Source organism: Cyrtonyx montezumae, unplaced genomic scaffold, assembly GCF_038088225.1.
Source record: "Cyrtonyx montezumae isolate F1298 unplaced genomic scaffold, pur_monq_1.0 scaffold_11, whole genome shotgun sequence".
NCBI classification, from domain to species: Eukaryota; Metazoa; Chordata; class Aves; order Galliformes; family Odontophoridae; genus Cyrtonyx; species Cyrtonyx montezumae.
In genome coordinates, this window is record NW_027071837.1 from 12,353,890 (window position 1) to 12,381,497 (window position 27,608).

General features: G+C 35.8%; 1 protein-coding gene across 3 annotated transcripts in view; it reads right to left on the reverse strand.

The window, feature by feature from the left end:
* The window catches only part of ATRX (ATRX chromatin remodeler), a 72,700-nt gene that overhangs the window by 37,407 nt on the left and 7,685 nt on the right, over nucleotides 1-27,608 (reverse strand). Inside the window, exons 2-11 of one of the 3 annotated variants that reach the window (XM_065729563.1) lie at nucleotides 26,680-26,792; nucleotides 23,201-23,256; nucleotides 22,255-22,307; nucleotides 20,513-20,637; nucleotides 19,115-19,234; nucleotides 15,575-15,684; nucleotides 13,401-13,468; nucleotides 9,632-12,540; nucleotides 6,816-6,891; nucleotides 199-329 (exon numbers count right to left, since the gene is read on the reverse strand). In XM_065729563.1, the coding sequence (XP_065585635.1) occupies nucleotides 199-329; nucleotides 6,816-6,891; nucleotides 9,632-12,540; nucleotides 13,401-13,468; nucleotides 15,575-15,684; nucleotides 19,115-19,234; nucleotides 20,513-20,637; nucleotides 22,255-22,307; nucleotides 23,201-23,256; nucleotides 26,680-26,792 (3,761 nt within the window). Of the gene's footprint in view, nucleotides 1-198; nucleotides 330-6,815; nucleotides 6,895-9,631; nucleotides 12,541-13,400; nucleotides 13,469-15,574; nucleotides 15,685-19,114; nucleotides 19,235-20,512; nucleotides 20,638-22,254; nucleotides 22,308-23,200; nucleotides 23,257-26,679; nucleotides 26,793-27,608 lie in introns of all 3 variants that reach the window. The other 2 variants (XM_065729562.1, XM_065729565.1) reach the window with 2 other exon arrangements.

Genomic DNA, 27,608 nt, shown 5'->3' on the forward strand with positions numbered 1-27,608 from the left:
GTAAAAAGTCAAAAAACAAAAACCAACACTGTCAGAAGAGTACAACATGATCATGTCCTCCATCCCTTTACTAACTAGTAACATCAATTCTGCTGTTGCTGAAAATTGAAGAAATCTTAATAATTTTTCTTAAGATGCCTTTGAAATAATGACAGGTACTACAGCACCACTTTTATTCCAGATGCATCTGGTGCTCACCATCATCTCCCGTGTTTTCAGTTTGCTTTCCAGTTTTCTTCTTTCCTTCATCCGACTCTTCATCAGAAGATGCATCCTCATCAGAGGAAAGATTGGCTTTGATTTCTTCTAAAAGCATTTTCTTGGCAATTCTTTGAAGTAAAACAGAAAAAACTATGTATTCCATTGTTCAAGCAAATCTATGAACGATAAATGTAATCCTATACCATTCAGAACTTCAAAAAAGGTTTGAAAGCTGAACAAAAAAAAGGCATGATGAAAATTTGTGATAAGACAGGATATAAAAGCAAAACCTTGAGTTAAATACATTGTGTTAACTAGCTTTTAGGAAGCACATCCCTATCAAGCTTCTTAAAGTTTTCATACCTTACAGTAAGACTGCAAATAAAGTGTACAAGCAAATATTTTGTTTAATTCATGTCTATCTGCTCTACTGTTCCCCATTTTTATCTCTACTCATCTCTGCTGGGATAGGCACCTACACAAGGTGTGATTGTATCAAAGATACTAAAGACAGAATCTTAATTCTCAGATCATTTCCCCTCTCAAAATTTAGCATTTTTGACTAACTCAAACAAATGGGATAAAAGTGCCTTGTTTTCCTGAGGCACTGAATCTACAGTTAGCATTTACATAAACAGCAGAAGTTTCATAAGCATTGTATCACTGAATGCATGTTTTAATCACAGAGAAAAAAGAATGCTGTAATATGTTATATGCTTGTAATATGCAGTAAATATCAATTCACATGTTTTAACCAAACCCTACATCTACATAGTTTGCCTTCAACTGTGTTAGCACTCCATGTGCCTGGGCCCACCCTACAGCAAAAGAAATGCTGCATTAATTGCTGTAACACAGCACGTCTCAAGATGAACTGCTTGTAAGTGCCTGGAAGGAAAAAAACCACGCTGAACCTCTTATACAACTACAAGCACTTGCCTTTACAACTACAACTATCTAAAAAATAATGTGTATAAATAGATGTGTGAGTGTACGTGTCTATACAGAGATTTATTAAAGATTAAAAGTTTTTTGATGAAAAAGATTGATCAAACATTATGGCACTTGACCGTCAAAAGAAAATTACCACTTTATTTCCACAAACCTTCCCCAGCTCAGCTTCCCAGATTCATCTCAGCACAAAAACGTTTTCAGCTAATGTGGAAAAAGCTACTATGGAAAAATGGTTTCTTTACATGCTCTTACAACATAAAAAAAAGAAAAAAACCACCACCTTGTATGAATATATACATCCACGGGAAAGGATGAAATGATGTGTCAAACACACAGGAAAACAGTGGACTTATCTGAGAACTCCTACTTCCAGGGGAAAAAAAGTCCTGAAAGAATGAAACCCTCCTCACAGAAGTATTAGAACGATTATACTTCCCATTACATGATTACCAATATTAAACAAAAAGCTTTTTTTCCTAGGTCAGATCTGGTCTGTCTTTCCTTTCAGGAGGCTTAATGAATACTGCATGCACAAATTCAGAATGGGAAAGTGCTGATAAGTCAGAACAGCCAATCAAAAGCCTAAAGCTAGGCTTCACTTGGAACTGGCAGACCAGTGACAATCTCTCAAAATACAGCTGCTTATGTATTAGAAAATAAAGCTCGTTACATTTAGGTAGTATTATAAAAAAGTTTTAAAGAATATTGTAGCATGTAGGAGATCTCTAAAACCGAACAACTTTTCAGAAAGAATTTTCCCACAACATCTTTACATACATTTCATACCTTTATCTTCTATTTTTATAATGGATTTTTTTTTCCAGAAAGCTTTTAAAGCTAATGTAATTAAATTGTTATTAAAAGATGGAAGCAAAATGGTTTAGTAAACAGCATGAAGCCATTTAAGATAGCTCAGAGTCACAAACCAACGCCATTCTAAACACCCCTCCATGCCCCCTTTTTTTTTTTTTGTAGGAATGGCTTGCAAATAAATAGTTAATTAAAACCATAAAATGCAATGCTATTGGTGAGCTTTTAGTTCTAAATACGTCAACAGATCGCACACTGTGAACCCAAAGAAAACTTACTGAAGTCCATAGATAAGTAATGTTTTTTTTTAAAGTGTTTGTATTACAAAGAGGATTTGAGAACTTTTTTGTTTTTTCTTCTTCTTCTCCAAATGATCATCAGATCATGTATAGCACCAGGAATAAATACCTCACATAAGATATTAAGATTATGTTTCTTCCATCTTTTAAAGATTCAAAGGACTTTCTACTGAAACTGTGTGGAGTACCACTGGTGGTTGGCTTTCCTTTATATTTTTAAAGATTTTCTTGTAACCTAACACTGAATCCTACTCCAGGAAACGCAGACAGCATCAGTTCAGTCACTTGTCTCATTTGAAAAACAAGAAAATCACCAGCGTTGTATTTTGGAAGAGAAAACTGCAGAAACACCAAAAAGAACTGCAAATTTTTCAGATTCAGTCCTAACAGTACTGCCTAGGAACACTGTCTTTGACTACGTACCATATTCAATGGTATCTGCAAATAACAAAACTCCAGTGTGGGTAACAATACTTACCTTTCACACAAGACACACTTAAGAACGTATCAATTTATTTTTAAACAAGATTGACTGTCTTGTAACAAAAGAGAAGTGTTTTTATTTGTTCCTTACTCTCATGAAATATTTAAGAAAAACAAAACCAATGATTGCACCACTCACCTAGAGAAGCCCTCCCACAAAATCTAGTACCTATGAACAAAAGGAGCAGCTATTTCCCTATTGACCATCCTCATAACCACCCATTAACTACATCTCCTTCAGACTGGGTAAGATTATTAGTTTCTAATTACTTAGCATAATGTTAATTAACAAGCTGTTGCTTTTATTCGTATGTATTGCTAGGATAAAGATTCAACTACTTTGAATCAAAAGGCAATGGAACTATTTGTTGGGTGACAACCCCTACATTCTCTTCCATGCTTTGCACTGGTATGACATTAGGCAAAAAATGTAAGACACTGCTCAGACGTACAGAATTTACAATTCCTACCTTTAACATAACCACACGTCTGATTAGAATTAAAGTGTACGTTAGTGCATCTGACAAGTGACTGCTGCAATGAATGGCTTACAGGGTTCAGAGTAAATTCACAACTCAACTCTGGAGAATTGCTCTACAGTGAAAATACGCCACCCCAAGAAAGTGAGCACACTTCTACAAGATGTAAAAGCATCCACAGGCTTCTAAGGGATGAAAACTGAATGCTCTTGATATAATATTTTAACATTTGTAGCAACATTAAGCTGTAAGCACCAAGAAAAACAAGTCAAGAGTAATCTGTATAGAGCAAGAAGTACAACACACCTATGTACTTGCACCAAGGATATAAAACACTTTTTGCCAACTAGATTTTACAGCTGAACACTGCAAAAAGCTTTAAATAAGAAAAATGCAGAGCTGTACGACCTCCAGCCCAGGACTTCAGGTAGTAATGACTACCTGTACTTCACATGCTTCTGCCACGCAGCTAGTGTGACCTTGAGCACACCATGTTGCCTAACCCCACTCCATCTTGTCTAAACACATCTTAAGATTTGTTAAGAAGGACATCTTTCCAATTTTATACAGTTCCTTCAAGAATGGGGTTGTAATCTCAACCAGGACATATAAATGGACTCTAGAATAAAAGTATGTATGCCTAATTTTAGACAAATCAGGATTAAAACACACTACACTGACATAAGAACAACACTGAAAATAGACATTTATAAATGAATTGGTTATTATGTATTTTTCAACTTCTGTAAAGGAAAGAACATTTTCAAAAGGAGGCAAATGTGAAGTTACCTAGCGGCTGCTTATGAACAGCACAGCACGAGGCTCCCTTAAATAATCCTTCAGACATTTCAGCAAAATTGGAATAGGAAGTGCAGCCTCTCCAGATGTGGGGTTGAATCCACACGATAATTTGCACCATTCTTGTTCATGAAATTTGAAGTGCCAATACGATGGACTCATTTATGGCTTGCCAAAAATCTTGATGAGACAATGCTAACATGCCAATTTTCTTCTTAAATTGTAACGTTAGCTATTACTTAAGCATTGTGATGTACTACTACCAATTAGATTACATGAACTCACACGTAGTGTTCATAAATACCTACTAAGAATACGTAGAAACAAAGTTGCCCAAAACAAGCCTATGAGGACAAAAAAGTAAGACACTACCTGGCTAATAAAAGCCACCTTTCTTCCAGTAACGTTCTAACATTGCTGTGTTAAATGGGCTGCTGGTACGTTACTAAACATTTATATCCAATTAAAACATATTTTGAGAGATTAATACTTGGATGGAATACCATATATGTCTTAAAAAAGTCAAAACTGACAAACATCTTCTAAATACTATACTGTGCTGAAACAGTCTTATTTTCAAGCTGTCAGAGTTGTATTAAATTAAATGCTTGGACAAGAAAAATGTTTTACAAAAATTTATTGCATCCATCAAATACTTAAAAGGCATTCTGCATTAAATACACTATTTACTTCTTAATAAACAGAACTACTGCAAACATATTAAACAGTACCATTTAAAAGATCAGAAGGACCAATAATAGATAATTACACAACATAAGATGAAAGCATACAGCACTGTCTTTCATATTATGATCCACTTGGATATTGCATTTTGTCAAAAATTATTTCAAGACTAGTAATATTCATGTCATGCACATCCAAAGGTATGCAAATAACAGAACATCTAAACTAGAAACTTGCAAACATGAAAGCTCCCACACTACAAATACCCAGTAGTTAACTATATCCCCTCTTTGGCCTGGAAGAAAATAGGCAACTTATCTGAATAGTAGGTGAACTATTTAAACACTTTGTGTTGAGTAAACAGAAAAACAAGCTTTTTACTGCTCAAATTTGTTCCATCTTTTTACATTTTATCTTTCTGATTTTGGTGCTAAGTGCAACACATGCTGAATGTAAAATTAGACTGCAGTTACCAGTTAACTTGTCTGAAGGTTGACAGAACTGTTTATTGACACAACACCTCTCAATTTCATAAGTATATATTCAGAATATTCCCTAAATAAAAACTTCAACAAAGATTCAGCTTTAAAAGAAATTACAGAAACTGATTTTTAAAACCTAAATTGATATTTCTGATTTATTCAATATTAATTCAGTTAATTCTTAAAACTAACAGTGAAGGTCACTCAGTAACGTTTGTACTGTGCGTGCTGAACTTCGACAGTGTAGGCTTAGACAACAACCAGAAACGTTTAAGAAAAAAAAAATCAAAACAGGACTGAAATTAATGCATCTTTAAAAAAAAAAAAGAAAAAAAGCACTTGTATTACCATTGCTTACATGTTCTGCTTATGACCCTGTGCTGTCAACACCCTAAAAAGCATTGTTCTTTAAAATTAAATTTGATGACTGAAAACAGACAAGAACTACATTGTTAGCAACATTTCGATGCCAAACTGAGGTGCGTAAAGGATATAAAACAGTGTTTTCAAAATTTACTTCAGTCACACAAAACATACAGCTCTGTGAAACAAGGATCCCATATTCTAAACTAGTAAGGCTCAGAAGCAGAAAAAAGACTCCATCAGAAATTGTGCAAAGCTACAAGGCTGGTCCCACACATTCTAAATGGCAAAAAAATCAGTTTCTGAAATACTGTATAAAAGTTAGTTGAACAAATCGTTAGTCTAACTACAATAACTTCAAAAAAGAAACTCCAGCTCACAGTTGAGCAATGCTATATGTAGTGCATTCACTTGTTAGGAAATGAAGCTTTTACATTTTCTAATCAGGCTAATTTAGTTAACTACAACGATATTGGTAAAATAAGATATGTCTTCATAAACTAACTGTATCTTACTTAAATTTGATTTTATTGAACTTGAGACTGAAGCAATACATAAGCCACAAATCTGAAAATACTTATGCAAGACTTTAAATGTATAATTAAGATGTCTCTGATTGCAGCAGCCCCTGTGCACAGTAGAATCAGGGCTTAGCTAACACATCAGTGAGTTCAGTTATTCTGTAATGGATTAGAACTCAGTTTAAATAAAAGCTTGAAGTATCTGTAAGTGCTTTCTATACATTTTTTCTCTTTACTGAGAAAGCGTTTTTCAAATAGAAAAGCATATTATGCAACTTTAAAAACCAAACTGAGTATGTGAAGATTTCAGCACTGCATACTGCACAGATTGAAATTTTTACCTTCTATTCAACTGCACAGACTAAAATTTTTACCTTCTATTCATATTATAACTAACTGAAATTCACATTTGTCAGGTTTTTACCTGCCTAAATGAAACACTTCTCACAATCCCCACATTTCCAATGTGAACATAAAATGGACAGTGGTGCAGTGCATTTATAACACACCCTAAGCAAGGTGTGTTAGTTAACACTTCTAAATACTTTCTTTGCATTTCTGGCTTTGGGCCTCTGTTCTCTGGCCCCTCGTTCAAACTTGCTGGAAGCCTGCGAGCGAGTCTTTACAAGGCAGGTAGTCCTGGTTTTTACAACCTGCTTGCTCTTCCGTTGCGCCGGTTTGCGCCCACGCCTAGGGTGTGTTATATAAACCTTTTTTAAGTCCTTATGGATGCAATCATACCTATTCTCAGGATCGTCATCATCATCATCTTCCTCCTCCTCCATTGGAACAGTCCTTGATTTAGTCTCTCCCTCATCTCCTGGGTGAGGAAGGGGAAATAAGAACTCTTAATAAATGTAAAACCTGCAATAAATAACACATTACAAGCATCCCTGCCCACACCAACTAGATGATCTTTAAGATCCCCTTCACCCCAAACCACACCATGATTCCTTGATCAAGAATTCCCATATAAAAATAGTGTTCACTGAATTATATATGAAGCTATTAGCCCCATTTCAGGTGCACTGCCACTGAATTTGCATTAACTAAAAAGAAGGTCCAATCAACTGCCACAAAAAATCACTTACTAAAATTCCAGGCTGCTCTGCAGCCGTTAAGACGTACATGAGAACAACAATCCTTGTCTGTCTTTGCTTTCAAAGTATTAAAGACAAGACACGTATATTTGTTATGTATGCTATCCTTACTGCAAGTATGAAAACTCAGCTGTACAATATAGTGAGTCTCAGATGGAAAGCCTATCAAAAGCAACAGCACAGGACAATTGAATGCAACACACACCAGAGAAAGAACTGCACAGTATAAAACATGCCTGCCAAGTTCCTCTGCACTTCCCTAACTGAACGGGGAGGAATTCACATAGACTGTTTCTAGCACACTCCTAAACCTTCCTCTTTCTCTTTTTTGACTTGAACATAAGTCAAATTTACTTACTAATATTAAGTTTCAGAAAGAGACCTTAACATTTAAATGAATTTATATCCTCTCATTCATCGTTTCCATATTTTTTCCAGACCAAAATCAGGTTGCAAAAGGCTTGCTCCCTATTGTTTTTACATACATCTGTCTTGGAACTAGTACTAACCAGATGTTTGACAAAACTGTATAAAAGATGATCACAGAAGTTCTTTGCTCTCAAGTCCAGGTAAAAAGAAGCATCTTGTTAGTTAAAATCGATTCTAAGCCTCACTTAAGAACTTGAGCTTGTTGAAACACAGGAGACTCCCCTATTTGCCTATTAAACCACAAGTGAACTGAAAGAAGAGCAAGTTTGTTTCCACTTAAAACCATATATCAAAGTTGCATTCTCATAGAAACAGTCAACATAAAAGGTTGTAAGGGACCACTGAATATTATCTACTCCAACTCCTCAAAGCAGAGCTAACTGCACAGTGAGATCAGTCTTCACTAGGCCTTGTCAAGTTCTGAGTATCGCCAAGGTCAGGGATTCCATAGACCAGTTCCAGGCAATGGCCATCCTCAACATAAACCATTCTAGGATTATCTGATCAGAAATCTCCTTGCTGCAACTTCCATCCAGTACCTACCCCTTCACTGCACACCTGGCTCAGCCTTCTCTCACCCCATCAGGTAGTTAAGAAGACAGCAATTAAGATTCCCCAGCTTTAGCACTCTCATTGCAGACTAAATCACCCAGTCATCTCTCAGATTAACTCTATTATCAATTATCTTACCTCATAATCTTATTTCTCCCATTTGTGCAGGTATCTCTCTACTTGATCCTCCAGTATGCTGACAACTGTTGTATGTGTTATTGTCAGAGTACAACCATTTATTGCTTTCATAAAGAATTCTTTGCATAACTCCCTTAGCAATGACACCATTGGAGAAGCATGATTTTAGTCAAGAAAAAAACTTGCAAATCTCAGTATTATACATCCATTGAGTTAACTAAACCCACTTCACTGTAGGATCTTAAGAACAAACTTAGTAGAAAGCTGTATGATAAGCCCAGGGAGATATGGGTGGGCATCAAGTTGGAAGGAAAAAGAGACAACAAGATGTTGTATGTACTGTTTGTCTCCTCTCCCTAGAAATTACTGTCCTCACAAGAATCATCTCATTTTGCACCAAGCAGTAATATGTACCACCATCCTTTCTGCTGTCTTTGCAAATAATTACTTTTTTTTTTAATTAATTTGCACTTGAAACTTCTCTAATGACTAGGAGATATCTGAGTCAACAGTTACAATAAAGTCTGTTATAGAAAGCTTTCTGAAACGTCATTACAAACAAGCAAACAGAAAACAGCTTCCCTGTCACAGCAATCAACAGAAAATATAATTTTTCTACATGCAAATTCAGCTCTTAGATGCCTATAGTGTCCAGGTAACGTGAAAACTACCCTCCCTTTTTTAAGTTCCCTAATTTCAATCATCCAAATCCAGTAGTTCTGAAAATCTTTTTTTTTTTTTTTTTTAATTTCCTAAAGATATTGGGCATTGTTGAAGGAGCAATTCATCTTGAAAAAACAGGAGTAGTAATAACAAATAGACCTTCCATGAGAAAGAGTAAGTCATGGCATTTCTGTTAACTGACAACAGGTGCTTTAACACTGCAAGGGTCCAATGAGGCACACTCTACATGACTTCTAAAACATACACTATAATGCCGCAAGTTTTAGAGCCATCTTAACTGCATAACCACATGCTGTAAATTCATCTGAATTCTCTAGATACCTACCTACTTAAAACTAGCTTCTGCTAAGAGTACCGAAGCAGATAAAGAGAATACATGGGCTTTTGAAAGCCATTCTGCAAGGGAACGTCTGTTGGAAATACAGACTGGAAGTATAGCTTCTTAGGTCTCTCCATCTTTTACTCCAGAAATGATGAGCGACATGGCTACTTCTTTATCAGTATTTGAAAACCTAACTGGCTACAAACTTCTAACTGTATCATTACCTCAGCATGGATATTTTCACTTGTGGATTATTAAAATATTACCCAAATCTCACAAACATCCTCCATTTAAAGGTTAAAAATAGGCGTAAATAAAATTATTTTGCGCACCTGATGACTGACAAAATCCTGTACCAGAAGACAGTATTAAATTTTCAGTCACTGGCATAATTTTCTGCTCATCGCTGCTTCCATCACCTGTTGAATTCTGCTCATCATTTTCTTCCTTATCAGATGAGGACGAGGAAGAGACAATAACCTTTTTTGACATTTTCTTTTTCTCTGTCAAGTTACTCTTTTTATTGTCTTTCACTGACCCTTTTTTAATCTTTTTCTTATTGTCTTCATAAGACTCCTCATCAGAAGAGGACGACTCATTCTTTTCTTTCTTGGTAATTTTCTTTTTGTGACTTATTTTTTTCTTTTCCTTCACTTGAGGTCGTTTTTTGCTTTGCACAGCATCTTCAGAAGAACTCTCCTCTTTCAGGGGAGATTTATCAGCATCAGAAGATAAATCAATCTTCTGTACTCTTTCAGATACTCTCTCTCTTAAATTCCTCCTTTTCCTTTCTTTAACCACTCCTTCATTTTTAGTCTTGTCGTTTTCAGAAGAATTACAACTTCCTTTCTCTGGGGACGACTTTTCAACATCAGAAGAGGAATCTTCATGTTCTTTCTTGAAGCTTTTCTGTTTCAAATTCTCTGATTTCTTCTCTATGTTTTCCGATCTTTTTTTATTCTTTATTTTCTCTTTTGAAGAATCAAAACTAAGTTCCTTCTTTGCATATTTCTCAGTACTCTCTGAAGAAGAATCTTCCTGTGCCTTTTTCTTCTTAAAATCCTTGTTTTTCTTAACTTCAGTTGGCTTAATGCCTTTACGACTACTCTCTTCTTTCTCCAGTAAAGACTTCTCAACATCAGAAGACTCATCAAGGTTACCCTTTAAAGCTTTTTCTTTTAAGTCTTTGTTAAGTTTTTCCTTAGCATGTGACCCCACACTAACTTTTTTATCTTCAGATGAATGGTTAACCTCCTTCTCTGGAGACGACTTCTCAGCAGTGTCATCTTCAGAAGATTTACCTCTTCGCTTCTTCAGATTTACCTTTCTCTTACCAACTTTCTTCTTCTGTTCTTCTTCAGAAGAATCGTAACTGTCTTCTTTTCGTGAGTATTTCTTCTTAGCTTTTTTTGCAGACTCAATTTTACTCAAATGTTTAATTTCCTTTTCTAACTCAGAATCATAGTTTGAGGAATCTGAATAGTTCTGTCGTTTCTTTTTGGCAGAAGCAGAATTTTTAGCTGATTTTCCCCTTTTGGCATCTAAATCTGAACCTGAACTGGAACTTTTTCTTTTTCGTTTTCCATTCTCATCCATTCCTGGTTGATCCTTCAGAACATTTGAAGTCTTCTGATCTTTAGCTGGTAATTCGCTATTGCTGTCAATATCTGAAGAACTGCGACTCATCATAGCTACTTCTTTAAGAACAGCTGGCATCTCATCAGAATCAGAACTATTATCTAACACAGCCGGCTTTTTTGATTTACAAAGTTTATTAGGTCTAGGACCATCAACTGTACTGTCAGAAGAGTTTCTTTTATCTTTTTTCCTCCTTGGTTGTTTTGATGATCTTCTCTTACGTTTTTCATTACTTGTGTCATTGCTATCTTCTTCTGAATTTGATGTTAAAGGATTAACGTCTGTCTGGCGCCTCAGAGGTGTGGTCTTCACACGGGGTGATCTCCGGAGATCAGATTCCTCTGCAAGTGAGACAGTTTCATTCTCTGTGGAACGTTCACTGTCAGCATTACTGTCTTGTTTCACAGTATCACTGTTTTCTGTTCTTTCATGCTTACTTCCCTTTTCTGGACTACTGTCTTGATCTTCAGATTTAACTGGAGACTCTGAAAGGGATACAGGAGTCAATTTCACAATCAATTCCTTTGTTCCTTTAGCTGATGCTTTCAGTTTAGTTCCACCTTTGGTATCTTTCAAAGGAGTGGTCAATTTTACATTTGGATTCTCATGATCTGTTCCAGTATTTCCACTCCCTTGCTCATCTGCTGCAGTCTGAATTTCCATAGCAGATTCTAGAGTCTCAAAAATATCTTCAGGAACAGATGAGGGAACAGACACTATATCCATGTCTAAAGCCTCTGTACTGTTAGGTTCATACTGAGGTTCTTCATTTGTGCCAGACCTTCTATCTTCACTTGTACGTTTGCTGTCTTTTTTTTCTTTTGTTGGAACATCTTGATCCATTGGCTCATTGTCAGGTTGTTCTGATACAACTTTTTTCTGCTTCTTTATAGTGTCATCCTCTTTTAATGCTACATTTTCCTTTCCTTCATCTTTCTTCACCTCGTTTTTTTCTGATTTAACATCAGTTTTTTTCTCTTTGGTATTTTTCTCTTTGATTTTAACATCCAAAGCTTGAATCTCCATGTTCAGTCCTTCTTCTAGTGCCAGATGAGCTTTTTTGATGTCACCCAGCACAGATTTAAAAGCTCTTAGCTGACGAAGTTGCACATCCGGGCTTACTTCTGAATTTTCTGCAGCCTTTTTCAAAAAGCTCACAAAGCTGGAATTCATATTTGCTGTAGTCTCAACCAGTTTTTTTGTTTTCTTAAGCATGTCTTTTGGCACCATTAGTGCTTTATAAGAATATGTTAGTGAACCTGAATATGAATCATCTAGTTTTTTTTCTTCACCATTACAGTTTGAATTATTCCTCTTTGGAGAAAATTTGACTGTATTGTCATATATTTTACTTTTTTCACTTTCAACTTTGGTCTTTTTTTTGTTTTGCTGTAGTAACTGTTCTAAATTTTCAAAAACGCTGTCACACGCAGTGACCAAGTCCAATAAAGGCTCTGGATGGCAGCTGTAACAGTGCCACTGGTTATTTTCATCCAGTATAGTTGATAGCTCCTTTCGACCCAGGTTGCGCAAAATGCATTTTTTACAGAAGGCATTATGGCAAAAGTCACAGCAAATCAGATTTCCACCTTCAGCACACCACCTGAAACAAGACATAAGAAATATAAAAGTCTTATCTCCCTATAATCAAGGTGACAAGTTCGAGAAATTTCCCTATTTTTCACTGATGATGAATCTACTTCTTAAAAATTCAGATGATAAACATTATGAAAAGCATGACTGAAAAGCACTCAGCTGAATTGAGACAGAATATTAAGGTGTTTGATTAACAGATCAAACAGCTGAAAAGGCCAGTAACAGACAAACAATTTCAGCAATGATCTGAAAGGAATTTAACTTGGTTTTCCAAGTTCTGCATCAGACTTGTTTTAGTTTGTTTTCAAGCAAAATAATCAGCTTAAGTCTTTCTAGTTTTAATTGGTGTATTACTTGTGCATCCACAAAGGAAAAAAAAATCACCTACATTTTCCATGGTCTTCAAAGAAGACCTGAAAAGTGACTTGATAAGCAAGCACACAGGCAGCACAAACTACAGAATTCTGACTGGCGTACACTTTTAGATATTTGACAGGTGGACAGGGAAGAACTTCAGTACTTCAGAAGTGGGAGATACAACTGGAGAACTAGTTACTGTGACTCACAAGGTTTAGAATGTCAGATTCTACCCCCATCTTTGAACTAAAATATTTGCATGGTAGCATGTGATTTAAAAATCTGATGGCTTGCAAGTGTTTACTTCTAGATATCTTTACATAATGTTTTCCTATTAATTAAAATAACAATAAAATATTTACACAAATCCTACTGATTGAGCAATCTTTCATAAAAAACAATTACTGATTGAGCTCTTTTGTATTGATCTTTATCTGTCAATTTCATTTAGGCTCGAGAGAGAAAACAGAAGACCTCTGCGTGCTTATTAATAAGTTTCAATACACTCACCTACACTGTTCATCCATTCCATCTGAATCACGGCTAATGTCATCGCTCATGTAATACTTGTAGCATGTCTGTAAATAAAGAAATAGAACAAGCCATTTTTTATTATGCCTCAAGTGGATTTCAGTAACTTATAGAATTTCAATACCTACTAGAAGCATAAGAAGCATCACTGGAAAAGTACTCAGTGTTCTAATCTTTTAATGTTCATTATTAACCTAAAAAACGTTTTTCTTAGATATAGCAGGTCTTAAATCATGACTTATTTAGATGGCTTAATGTTTTTTGAAAATTAACAGATTCTGTTTGATATCTGCAGATGCTAGAGCATCAACTAAAAGTCTTCAGTCTCAAAAGTGTTTTCTGCCAGTTTTCTAGGAACATCAATACCACAGTAAGAAAGAAAACGACACCTCCCAACATAATCCTATATAGTTTTCAGCTCTCTGCTCTGTATGTTTGCTAGTGATACCATAAAGTTTTAAACAGAAATGTCTTCAGAATTCATCCTGCTGTTAACATCCAAGTATTCAATTTCCAGGTACAGAACTAGGCATTGCCATTGAAAAACTGGGAACTGTAGGAAAGTAATATGCACTTCTAGCAGTAGGAGTGGCTTCAGCTGCTAAAGTCTTTGAACTAAACTTTTTTTCCAGTCATCAGTAAAGAAAATTCTCCCAAACTTGAAGCTCTGCTTTGCATATGGATTAATACAAGCTACCAGATAAATTTTGTCTTTACATCCCATAAACCAGCGAACTCAGAATTCAGAAGAGATGTGAGCGACTGAAATTCTGAACTTAAAAGTGATGATGTTTCTTTATATGGAATGTTAAGACTTTCATTCAATCAAATACAAAAAAAAAAAAAAAGGCCACAATAAAAGCTGATGTTTAGAACCTTGAAAGAGTATTTGGAATCAAAGGAAAACAGTTTCTGAAGAAAGACTGGAGTACAGAACTGTTTATCCAAACAGTGAGAAAGAAGACATGGAAGACACCGAACATGCAGGTAAAGGACTTCCATTACTTTCTCACATTAACGCACAGTCATGTTCAATTGAGTAAAGATATACAAAAATGGTGGGAAACAATATGTGATATAATTAACTTGCAGATTTAACCATCAAAAGCCATTACAGAACCCAACATCTTCAATGAATTTCAAAAATGAACTAGATACTTGTATGTATTACATGAACATGTACTGTTACATGATTAAGGATTTTCAATTCTGGGAACAAGAATTAGGACTCTAATGGAGACTGAAAACAGCCATTTGGTAAGCTAATCTTTTTAAGTACGTTTTGTAGCCAGAAACAAGATAGAATGAGTAGAAGAGATGAGCCAGAACATTAGACTATATATGCCTGAGATGGTATGTCAGCTGAATAGGTAACATTAACTAGGATGTGCAGAAGAAACACAAAAGGGAACATAGGAGAATGCTATTGGTGCACTGTAACACAAATCTGCATCTCTGTACCTTTGAGGCTATCTATAAATACAGAATCTCTAAAGACAGAGATTCTTATCTCTACACCTCCTTGAAAATTTAGTTTTCCACAACAGGAGGTAGAGACATTTCCTTCCTCCCCTGTTCCTTTTCTCTCTTCCGTTACTGGTACCTTAGAACCTAACTGAAGCCACTATAAACTGTGTAACTGAAGAACCAGATGCTGCTTTAGGACTATAGATCAGACCATTATTACGGAGGTTGCCATGAATCATCAGTCCTGGATCCATCTAAAACTGAAACTGAGATGGATTAAAGCTGCCTTTCCACATCTTACTCTAACACTTCTACATATAGTGCTTTATGAGGAGATCCAGAATCGAATTTATTCTTACAATAAAATTACAGGTAGGCGAAAATTTTAGAAAGATTGTTTAACATCAAGAATTCACTGATAGTATAGTCTTAACACTGTAAAATTATTATACCGTAAACTGGACTATAAAAATTAATATTCCTGTTTTTTGTAAGTTGTATTTACTTTTTCATTCTCATCTTTTAGTTTCCTTAAACATAGCAATTAATGACTGAAAAGTTTATAAACTCAAGGTTGGTATACCAAAAATCAAGAGCTAATCCCGCATAAACCCCACCCAAATCAACTAATATGACATTTCAAACAAAAACATACAACACAAACTGTAGAACTGTTTACCACATACCTTACAAATAAGAACTTTCAATGTAGGATGTCTATAGATTGAATCCTTTTGAAAATGGTTCACCTGTTGCCCACAAGCTGTACAGCTTACAATTCCATGCAGTCCTTCCTCTATAGAGAGGATTATAAACCACACGTTATTTTTTTTTTCATTTTGATGTCTTCTTAAAACAAAACCTGTATATATCTATTTCACTTTCTTGAAGTACTTTGGCCTGTTAGGTTCTTTAAGACCTATCACTCACCATTTAAAGACTGAAAGAACTTTCCTCTAGATTTTGTACTCCTACCGCTTGGCACCAAATAAGTTTCTCTCATTTGAGAGGTTTAATAGGGATTAACTGGTCATCTACAGAGAATACACTTAATGATGCAGATTCTCATTAAAAAACTTTCAAATTAACCCTTATATTCTGTACATCTTTCCTCTTTAAAACTTAATTAATAAAGTAACATTTTAATTAATGTTTTTAATTATGCTGATTCACAAATAGTTTTTAGTTTCTCAACAAAAAATATGGAAAACCATTATACAAATTAAATGCTTGGAAATACTATCTGAAATACACTTCCTCATTTTTTGTTCCCTTTTTGATTTTTTAAGTTACATTTTTCCTGTAACACGTACGTTCTCACCATGTTGCTGACTCCTCCAGTTTGTGTACTACTCTGATGCTGTACCAACATTTAGTTAAGAAAGCATCTCTTGGTGTCAATCCCCCAGTACACTTTCAAAGGTGGTGAATTCAGGACTGGAAGGCTTGCTACATGCCAGTCTTCTAAGCCAACTAACTAGTACTACTGAGACACTTTTCAACAGTTTGCTTCCAAGGAAAGGAAAATCATTTCAGACAGTTCATAAACTAAATCCATACACTATCAGTAATTTATTTGGTGATCAAAAGGACAGAAGTTTGACACAGGCCTGCTTAAATGCAACCTGCTCTTTGATGTCACATACCATAAGTAACACAAGGAAATTATCTCAAATAGTTAACTTAATGGTTGTAGCCTCAGTAAAGACTGTACATTAAAATAAAAAACCTCCCCTGAATTAGAACCAAGTACTAGTACTACAAAATATTAAGGAACTGAGTGAAAACAGGCAAACATAACGCAAGCAACTAGCTAGTTGCTACTGAAATACAATTTGAAATCAACTAAAGTCCAGTGAGAGCTAACAACACGGTTACAGTGCAGTGAAAATACTAGGTCTGAAACTGTGAATTCAGAGCTTGCTGTTTTCACATGCAGTGCATGCAGTCATGAATGCACTGCAGAGATTGTAGATCTGCAAAGCACCCCTGACAACCTCAAAAGCTGAAAGTGCCTCTGTTCCAAATGCTTCTTGGCAAATCTCAAATACTAACACACAACATATTGTACTGCTCAGAAAAGAATACCACCTTATTTTATATTAAGTAGCACAGAAGTCTACGCATACTTTTATAAATATAACAGTCCTTAAACGGATATAAGAAATTGAGGGGCAACAAGCTAATTCTTGTTAAGTCCCAAGCCACTTGCAACTTCTCTACAACTTTGAGGGGAAATACTACTGCCTCCTTCCTAAAATCTGCCAAGATGGCACTAGAAAAAAGAAGCTATTTCTGAGGCCAACCTTCGTAAATCAAGGTCTAAAGAAATTAAGTAACAACTAGTTCATTAGTCCTGAGAAACTACTTTAGAAACATCTTTAACTATGAGTTTGTTAGTAAAGAGGCAATCATAACCATTCTGTAGACAGGAAACTTGGAAGTAAGGACTGGCACAATGCCTTACAGTACTGGATAAAGCCATTTAGATTCTAGAAAGGCGAAACAGTTCCATTATTACTGACATTTCTAATATAAACTAGACCTGTAAGTCCTAACGAAAATGCAAAAGATGCAATCTGCAAAGGAAAAGATGTACTGGCTTTTTTTTTAAATCTATTTTATTCTTTATTTACTTGTACTATGCATAGAATTCTGGGTATCAAGTAACCAGGACTCCATGCTTACCTGATCTGATCAGTAATGCTTAATCTTGTATGAGCACAGGCCATGGATCTCATTCCAGCAGCTAGGGAATGGCAGGGAGCCACTTCATGTAACTAGACCTACTGCACGTGGCAAGTGTTGAATAAATCAATCTGCTCTACCTTTCCTGTGCGTATCACAAATCAAAACTGTTTGGACACATTTCTAATCCAGCTGTTCTTGAGGCTGACTGCAGTCAGGACCCTTTCCTGGCTACCTTTACTGTTCTGGAAATGTGGATAACACAGTAACAGGCAGTACCTACCCCAATTTCCTGAACGCAGACAGGAGCTTAACAGTCAGACAAGGATTTACCAGCAGTGACACAAATACAGCTAAGCTTGATCTCAGTAAAGGCATGTCTAAGCAAACACTTTGATATTCTTTCCAAAACCATGACCTTCTGCAAGGCATTAGCACAACCAACTAGTCCAGATACACAATCAAGTGCCCTCAAGTTCCCTGGGAATGGAAAAATAAAAGCTGGGAGTGCATGTCATATGAATTGTCCTGAGGATGCATACACAGACCACAAAGCTCAAGCAAAACAGTCCTAAGCAATATTAGAGAACCTGAAGATTTCAGTTGGACCTGCTGTAAAATTGCTGTCAACACAAGCCCCTATACATGCACAAGCACATTTCCTCACAGCTGAATTTTACTTCTATTCATCCACAGATAGAGAAATAGCCCTTATGACATTATAACAAATTTAAAAGAGAGTTGAGTATCTCAAATGACACAATGAGAAGAATTAATAGCATGTATAAGAGCTGTTCACCTGAACATCCTGGGCACTGCTGTTGGTACATGAACTACAGACTCATTACTGGCAAGTTTACAAGTAATTCCCTCCATTTGGAAATATGTGTGAGAAAGAGGAATTGCTACCATCATCACTACCTATATAACACCTCAATTTTAGCAGAGGCTACACAAAACCAAGCTGGTAAAGGAGCTTTTTAAAGATAATCCTTAAAAGGACACCACTACAAATTGGGAATTTCCTGTAAGTTTAAAAAACAAAACAAAACAAAAAAACCTTTGAATTCCATCAGAGGTTTGGGCTTTCTTGTTAGATCACTGACAGGCAGTTATGACTGTATGTGTTCCTGTTGCAATATGATCATTTTCTTGAAGAGTTGGTGAGTGCTCCCTTACCAATGGTATTCCATTGTAATTCCTTAAAAAAAGAATACTCGTAACATCTGCTTCCAAGTAAGCAACTGTTCTGAATACAAAGCAAGAAGGGTCCATATGGAGTCCCTAATGATGCACCCTATAGCTACTGAAAATAAGAGGTTTAATGAGAACTAATCTTAGCTTTCACTGCTGCATTGCAGGGGCAGCAGTGGAGGCTAATGTCAGCCAGCTATTATACTTTAATGAACAAAAAGCCAGAAGAGTGGAGGTATTTTGAGGATAATTTCTTAGAAATATGAACAATTTTTAGATGCACCAAATGTGGTCATAAGCAGCAATTTAAACGCACTTCAACAAATGTTTTAAATTGTATTTACCTCCACGCTTTTTGGGAGCTTCAGGTTTCATTTTAACGGTATTTCTGCTTCTAAATTCAGGCCCCTTAAAATCATCTTTGTCTTCATTCAGCACTGGCTCAGGCTGTACAACCACTGTACCTAGAATAATTTCATTTAGAAATTGGAAACCATTACACATCCAAATTAAGTGCAAAAGTCCTTTTTAAATAAATGTCAACATAGTATCTTGAAAAAAAAAAGTGCAATTTGTTGACTAATACTCAAAGTTTTGAATGTACAGGTGTTCACAGCACAAAAAATAAATAAATAAATAACAAAAAAACCAAAAGCAAAACAAAAAAACAACCACCACACAGTTCAAACTGCAGCCATTTTGCAGTTGTAGGACAAAAATCAAAGACTGAACCAGCTATGAGAAGTAAACATTGTGCTCTCTACCCTGATGTGACATGTGCAGAAGGGAATTATCATACTGCTGGGAATGCATTTCCACAGCACTGCTACAACTAAAAGACTTTGGTTAGGTCACTTAAATCTATTGGAAGCCTTAAAGCAATTTCTCTTTCTCTCTCTCTACTTCCTCTCCTATCCACTTTCCCTCATCTTATCAGTATGTAATAAAAGAGAAAGCAAGAGAATCTTTTTTCTTCCATAAAATTCAGAAAAATCTATTTTTATATAAACAAGGAACAGTACTAACCAAAATTACATGAACTAAAAAACATCTTTCCTACTCTGAGTTCAGTTTTAACACTTATGTTATAAAGACACTGGAAATAATTTAACATTCTGAAAAAAAATACTGTAAGGACTGCTTCTCACGGAGTAAACAGCAGCAGTCTCTCCAATGTTTTCTGTCACTTTCAGAGGTAAGAAACAGATAAGATTAATAAAAATCCCACTACAGTTAAAGACAATAGAATGTAGGTTTATAGTAATGACTATTTTAAAGGGTGCTTAAAAATAACGACTTCTCCCCCACATTTAGTCCCACTTTCATTGATCTATTTCTCAATAAACTCCAAATACAGAAGAACAAAACAAATAAAACAAACATGCTTTGCAAATTACAGAGTTTGAGACTTAGAAATATTTTCTCTGTTACATGTCGGTTTTACACAAAGGTTTAAGCATCTGAAATTAAGCCATCATTTGAAATTAATACCATCCTGGTATATGACACCTCTAAGTACGATGGCATCAAATTTGAAAGTGCTTGCAAACAGGATTTCCTCTTACAAGTATTTGCAAGGAGAGAGAGGGGAACACACATGAATGTTCTTCTGTTTATATATAAAGCCAACAGGATCTAAGAGAAGTATTTTACAAATAGACGTGCACTCTAGTTAATTATTTATGCTGCATTATAATCTTCTCTACCTGTTGAATTCAGAAACAAAGAAGGACATGAACTACCTTTTGGCAAGCTTTTCATATCAACATCGTTTTCTGAGTTTTCATTTGAATTATCTTCATTTACAGTCTCATCTAAGATTTGTTCATCATCTGATCCAACATACTTTGTTACAACTGTAGGTTTCCTGCACAGAGAGAAAAAAGTCCACACCGTGACAAATATTATATATTGTGATACAGGTAAGCCTGGAACTTGGCAAGTAGAACATCATGCCAATTGGGGAAATCTGTGGTTTTATCAATTTAAAACGTGGAGTGGAATGCTCTACATCATTATAACAAATAAGTGATTTTCCTATTAGGACATGGAACTCCACCCTCTCAAGAAAATTAAGTAGACAGATGAATAAAGGATTCTTTTTTCACATGCCTGCTATGTGGTTTGGGTTGTTTTTTTTTTTGGCCAGATCAAGGTTTGATGTGTTTTTAAAAAGATAAGAAGTCACACTTTTATTAAAAAAAAGCCAGAATAAAACCCAATTGGATGTATGCTCAGAAATTTTACACGTCCAAATTTTAACAGGCAGCCCGAAGAGAACACACAGATATTAGCAAATGACAGCTCAGCCAAAAAGACACTTGCAAAGGAAATTCAGAAAGTGCATAAAGAAATCAGGAAGCTGATTGTTTAATATGAAAACTGGCAGCCATAATCTCAAATAAAAATAATTCAGAACTGAACCTCTTAACATGAATGAACACACTATGTCATGGCAGAAAAAAAATATCGAACTGTAAAGCATAATTTTCAGTGGTCTGAAGGTAATATATAATCTACTTAAGTCAATACAGAATGTTTTTTCAGTATCAGACAGTGTAGTAAGTGCAAGTGTAACAACACCCTCAAGAAAAGACGGGAGGTGAAATAAAAAAAAAAAAGACTACTGAAATGCTTTAAATAAAAAGGCTGGAGACTGAATTCAGAAGGGAGAAGTTAAAAGTCAAACACAAAACCAAACTTGCAAATATAGAATCAAGCCGAACAGGTAACAGAGAATGAAGAGTGTCATTAAATTCCAACAGGCATGGATACAATGAACAAACCTGGTTAACAACACAAATGAAAAGAGACATAGAACACTGAGTGAAGAACACTAAGAAGGAAGCTGTTGAAGCCTGGCACTTAGAAGAGCTCTCCTATCAACACAGTATACTAGGATGATAAATTAAAAACAAATAAATAAATGAATAAAAGCACAAAGGACACAATTCCAATGAGCAGGAATTTTACTAGAACAAGCTGTATGCAATTTAGGTCGCATACAAATTTTCTTCTGTAGTTTCAAATTAGTAAACAGTTAACTCCAGACTTTGCAATGTTTTAATGAAAGGGAAAAAAAGATTATGCAGAGATACAGTTTCTGCACAGAACAACTTTTAGCACATTTTGTTTCTCCACCAACAATAGGGTAGAGAAAACTTTTTTTTGCATGCCCCAACTTACATTACTGAAATAATTCCATGTGTTGAAAGAGCAGAAGTAGTAATTGTTTAGGTATCTGTTCTGAACGGTCATAAAGTGTAAGATAATTTTAAATAAAAATTAAGACTTATGATCTCAATCTCTGACCATGAAAAACCTTCTGCACCATTTGTGGTGCAACATGTTTGTTTTACTATAACTCTGCTAACTTAGTGGACCTCATATGGTGTATACTACCAGCACCTCGTATGGCACAGAGACTTTTCCATACTTTCAGATGATTAAAGGTAGTTTCTTTCTTTTTGTTCTCCACACCAACCTTTTTGAGCGTGATGATCCTAAGAATGTGACTCTTTCTGAAGAACTACCACCCTAAAAACAAGAAAAAAAGAAAGTTTTGTGATCAAGCCACCTGTCAAAAAAACTAGCTTCTTATTGCATTGACTTGAGCACCACCAATGCATCTCAGAAGTGACCATCTCTTACACATTAAACAAAAAGCAAAAGCATTAACAAAAAGTGACATAATTTCAGCGGTCAAACTAGTTCACTTCAACTAAATCCCTGAGTTTCACATAAAAATGACTTTTAAATACGTGTCACCAAACTCTAAACTTTAGTACAAGTTACTGGGATTCCTTACAGTGCTTAAGAGTGTCAGTAGCTTACACAGATCTACAATTTAAGCATCTACTGTTATCTGAGTAATACAATCTAAGAGTAAAATCAAAGAGATTAAATGCTTCAAGTGCCCCCTCCCTCCCCAAAAAAGTCTCTTTATAAACACATCAAATAGTAGAATTAAGGATAAAAGAATACTGATTGAATTTATTTACAAAGAAAAACTCACTTCAGAATACACTCAATCTAACAAATTAACATCTTGCATTTCTTAGCAAAAATGCAATTGCATTCTTGAATTAAATACAACCTAACTTTCTAAATAGAGTGTGTTAAGAAATATTTTACACAGGAATTATTGTACATCAGAGTAACAAACAAATTTGAGTATCTCAATAATCTAAAGGAAGAGATGAGGGAAAAATAAGATAGTTCACATGTCTATATCACAGAATCATTCCGAATTTTAAATTTATTTTTAAATGTACATTTGAAAGCTGAAATTTCTACTCAGCAGACAGGACATTTGCTGCATACAGTTCTGACCATATTCTTGAAGCATTCATGGTAAACAGCAATGTTTCCAACATACTGGCCTTTCTGGACTAGTCACAGCTAAAATTCAAAAGCGTTTTTATTCCTACCTCTTCTCTGTTGTTCTCCATTGAGGCTGGACTTCTTTCAAGTTCTCTACCTTTACCTGTGGAAAGAAAGGGGAAGATCTACTGAAACTGAAGAATATTATCAGTTCTTCACATTCTATGTCATAGCATTTCTTACGCTTCATCAGCAGGAATAAATATTGCATGACTTCCACAAATCAACTTTTGTACAACAGCAAAATAAAACTGATTTATTGGCTTAACTTTTACAGAAATCATTTTGGAATTACTTTCAGTTTCATACGACAGGCTGAAAGAGAGCCTACCATCTAATGAATTTCAAGACATGAGAAAACAACTGTACATGCATGGATAATACAGTGCTTTTTTTAAACCTGTAAGAAGTTATTTAAGGATTTCTCTTATACATTTTAACATTAAAAAAACAATGTTAAACCTGGGATTATGGAGCTACACACAAAAATCAGGATATGACAAAGAATTCCCATTTCTTGATCCAAATAGCCATGGAACATAAAGCCTAAAGACAGGTATCTTCTGAATACCTGCTCCATCCACCAGCCCAGGTGACGGAAGGGAATGTCTTTAGTTCAGTGGTTTAATGCTATTTGCATGAAGTTGCTCAAAAGGTGTAAAAATAGTATTTTAACAGATGTACTACTGAGAAACATGCAAGTGAACTGACAGTATAATTACAGAATAAATATCACCATCATTTGTGATTATAACACAAGACTGCTAGCACTGTAACTTACTATTTCCTGACATACTACACTTGGGGAAAAAGATAAAAACAATTTTGTTTTACATTTAAAAAAAGAAAAACTACTAGAAAATTTAACTCTGGGTGTTTGACTCAAAATTGAATTGTATGGATAAAATTTAGCAAAAATTATCCAGCCATTTCCTTATGAAAAACTTCTTTAAAAAAGGGAAATCTCCTCTCTGGAATATTCTGGACATTCCACCATATCAAGGAGAGAACCTGAAATCTGGCAGAAGAGTGAGACTGGGACCCAGGCCACCTTCTATTTGTGCCTTATTCTTGATCCATTACTACATCTATGGAAAATACCACAGTTTGTACGTGCTCAGTATGGATTGATTTGACTTCGGTAGACCAAACCTCTGCAGATTCTGCCTTCAGAAGGCACATGCGCTATTCCCAAAAGCAACTGAATGAGCATGCTCCTCCATCTCACAGCTCCTGTATGTGACTGGACTGTACATTCACCATCCCCACAGAATGACTGAGCATGCCAGATCCCCTCCCAGCTCCTAGTGCTGACCAAACTGCACATGCTCCATCCACTCCAGGGCTATGAGAAAGCAGGATTTCCCCTGAGACTGCTGCTCCTGGGCAGAGGCTGCTCACTTGATACAAGAGCAGGAAGACAGTCTATCCTACGCTCGTGATCCTCCTGCTGGCACCCACACAATGTAGAGGAGAGAGACATCTGATATGAATGCACAGAAGATGAAGAAACAACATAAAGCTGTAAAATCAAGTACTCGAAATTTAAGAAAAGCCAGAATTAAGGTTATCAGTGCAAGTTCACTTAACACTCCTACCACGTGTATCACAATAAGCTAAATTCCACATGATGAAGTGCTCAATGACAATACATTATATATATCACTTGATCTGTGTGTATGTCATGGACACATTCCAGGTCCTTTGAGCCACACAATCATCTCCTTCATCATCTCTCCCCTTACAACGCCTAATAATATATCCTCCAAATTCTGGAAAAAACTGAGATCCACTAAAATGTAAATCCGATTTGGACCCAGTCATCATTTATACACTGAAAAAGCACTCTGCAGAGAAAAAAAAATAGCATGAATAGGGTAGTTCCCAGGGACATGCACAAAAAGCTAGTTAGTACGTTTGCACAGTTAACTCTAGTATTTCCTAATATTTAAGTGTTTAATTCTTCACTTTTCAACATTAGCACGTCCATTTTTTTAATAAAATATCTAAAACAATAATGAAGCATGTCTTCTACTAATTAATCAGTGTAGAATCACAGAAGCATATAACAGCTTGGGTTGGAAGGGACTCCATCAAGTTCCAAGCTCCTTGCCACACAACCACCAGCCTCCAGATACAGATCCAGGGCCCCATCCAACCTGGTCTTGAATACCTACACAGCACCCACAGCCTCTCTGGGCAGCCTGTGCCAGCACCTCACCACCCACTCCGTAAAGAACTTCTCCCTGACATCCAATCTAAATGTTCCCTCCCTGAGTTTAAAACCATTCCTCCTTGTCCTATCACTATCTACTCAAGTAAAAAGTTTTAACTACTGGAAGGCTGCAATGAGGTTACCCTGCAGTCTTCTCTTCTCCAGGCAAAACAAGCCCAGCTCACTCAGTCTTTGTAAGGGAGGTGCTCCAGACCTCTAAGCACCTTTGTGGCCCTTCTCCAGACCCTCTCCAACAGCTCCAAAACCTCTGTGTACCTCTGTTTCCAAGTAAATTTTAAGTCTGAGACAAGTAGCCAAATTCGTATCTATACAGAATAAAGGAGGGGGGGAAAATCTCAAAAAAGTATGCTACGTAGCAAAACCTCAGTTTAAATGCAAGCATCTACAGCAGTTCATTTTCTTATCCTGTTTAAGAAATGATTTGTGTGATACTTTTCCCTACGTTAACAGTTCAGTCAGATGCTGACACAAGGCAGACAGGACCACATGGCAGTTCATTCTCAAGATAAACATTAAAAGAAAAACTGCACACCAGCAAACACACAGGTTTATTGCTTATGACAACAGTTGAAAAATAAACTCCATGCCACAGCCAACACACTCCCATTCTCCCGTACTCTATCATTTCAGTACAATTTTTAGCTCCTGAAACAGCAGAGCCTGGAAAGTTGTGCACCCGTACCCAGTCCCAGTTAAATTTGGAAACAAATCCTATATGGTACTGTTATGAAAAATTTCTTCTTATGAATGCAATCAAACTTTTTAAAATTTGTTACTTGCTTTTAACTTTTAAGTAAATATTTCTAATGCCATACTTGATCTAGTCCTGCATGCTTTTTCAGTTATTTTGTTTCTGAATGTTCCCAGATTAATACAGGCTTTTTTTTTTTTCATATAATGATGAAAGCACAATCTTGGTGCCTTCTGCCCCAACCACAAGGACCACAAAAGCTTTACTTCAGCAGAAGAAGCAAGATACTGACTGCCTTTAGACATCCAGGAAAGGTGAACAGGAACTCCCACCACAGGCAAATGCACGAGTGTTCATCATCTCATGTTTCAGAGAAGGTAAATTACCAGCAGAATTAGCTTTATTCACATTTTAAAACATAACTTTAACTGAAAGAAATATTGTGTCAAAGGTGATATATATTTATCAAAATATAACCACTTAATTAAATCACATTGGGATTTTGCTTAATTGTCCTGGTGACGCGTGATACAATAAAATCACAGCAATATTCAGAATCATATACACATTTAAACTTAAAACATAAAACGCCATTTTACCTGTGCTTTTGGTTTTAGATAATGCTGGAGGAGAGTTTGTGTCCTCAGATTCCTCTGATGAGTGAGCCAAGAAGTCATGGAGTTTCTGCACCAATGTATTCAACTTGCTTTCACTGTGAAAATAAAAGTAAAATTTGAAGTTACTATAGGTCTCATCTAATTCAGCAAGCCTGAAAGAAGTGATGTTGAATCTCAACACACACCTACAGGGCAAAGCTACTTATGATCTGAACACTTTATGCTACAAAGCAAACAAAAAATATACAGTTTTATTAAACCTTATATTAAAAACAAAACATAACAACAAAAACTTAAGCCTTTTTGACAGATACACAAAAAAGCACTAAAGACTCTGGTTAATAAAGAGATAAACATCTAAAGCTAGGTGAACATGTCAGATCTACATGCTTACTCAAAGCTTATATTAAATCAACTACATATGTGTATATATATATATATATATATAATGCATTCTGCATATATTTTGTCAAATACAACCAAGCACAATAAGATCATTTCATTATCTCTTTGTACCAGTATTTATAAGCAGTTTGTAAAGAGTTATTATACTGAGAATTTTCTCCAGGCAGTTCCAGACACCAAGAATCATTAGTCTCGTATCCGCACCCATTACAGTAAAAATGCAACGATTTTGCTCTGTGCTTTTGTTATAAAGCCATACTTCTCCATGATTCATATACTTTCTATCCCCTTGCATTTTATGTTGCTCATTTCACACTCATTTCTTCCACCTATAGCGTCCACACTCTCCTGAGACAAGTGGCTTTTCCTAGCTGCAGGTACCCTGAGTAAGACCAAGGACAGCCATGCCCTCAGACCCTGTTATCACAAGCTGCCACTCCCAGCTGTTTGCTGCTGCTTCCCTTCTGGACACTATCAGCTCCCAAAGATCTGCCAGCTGATAACGT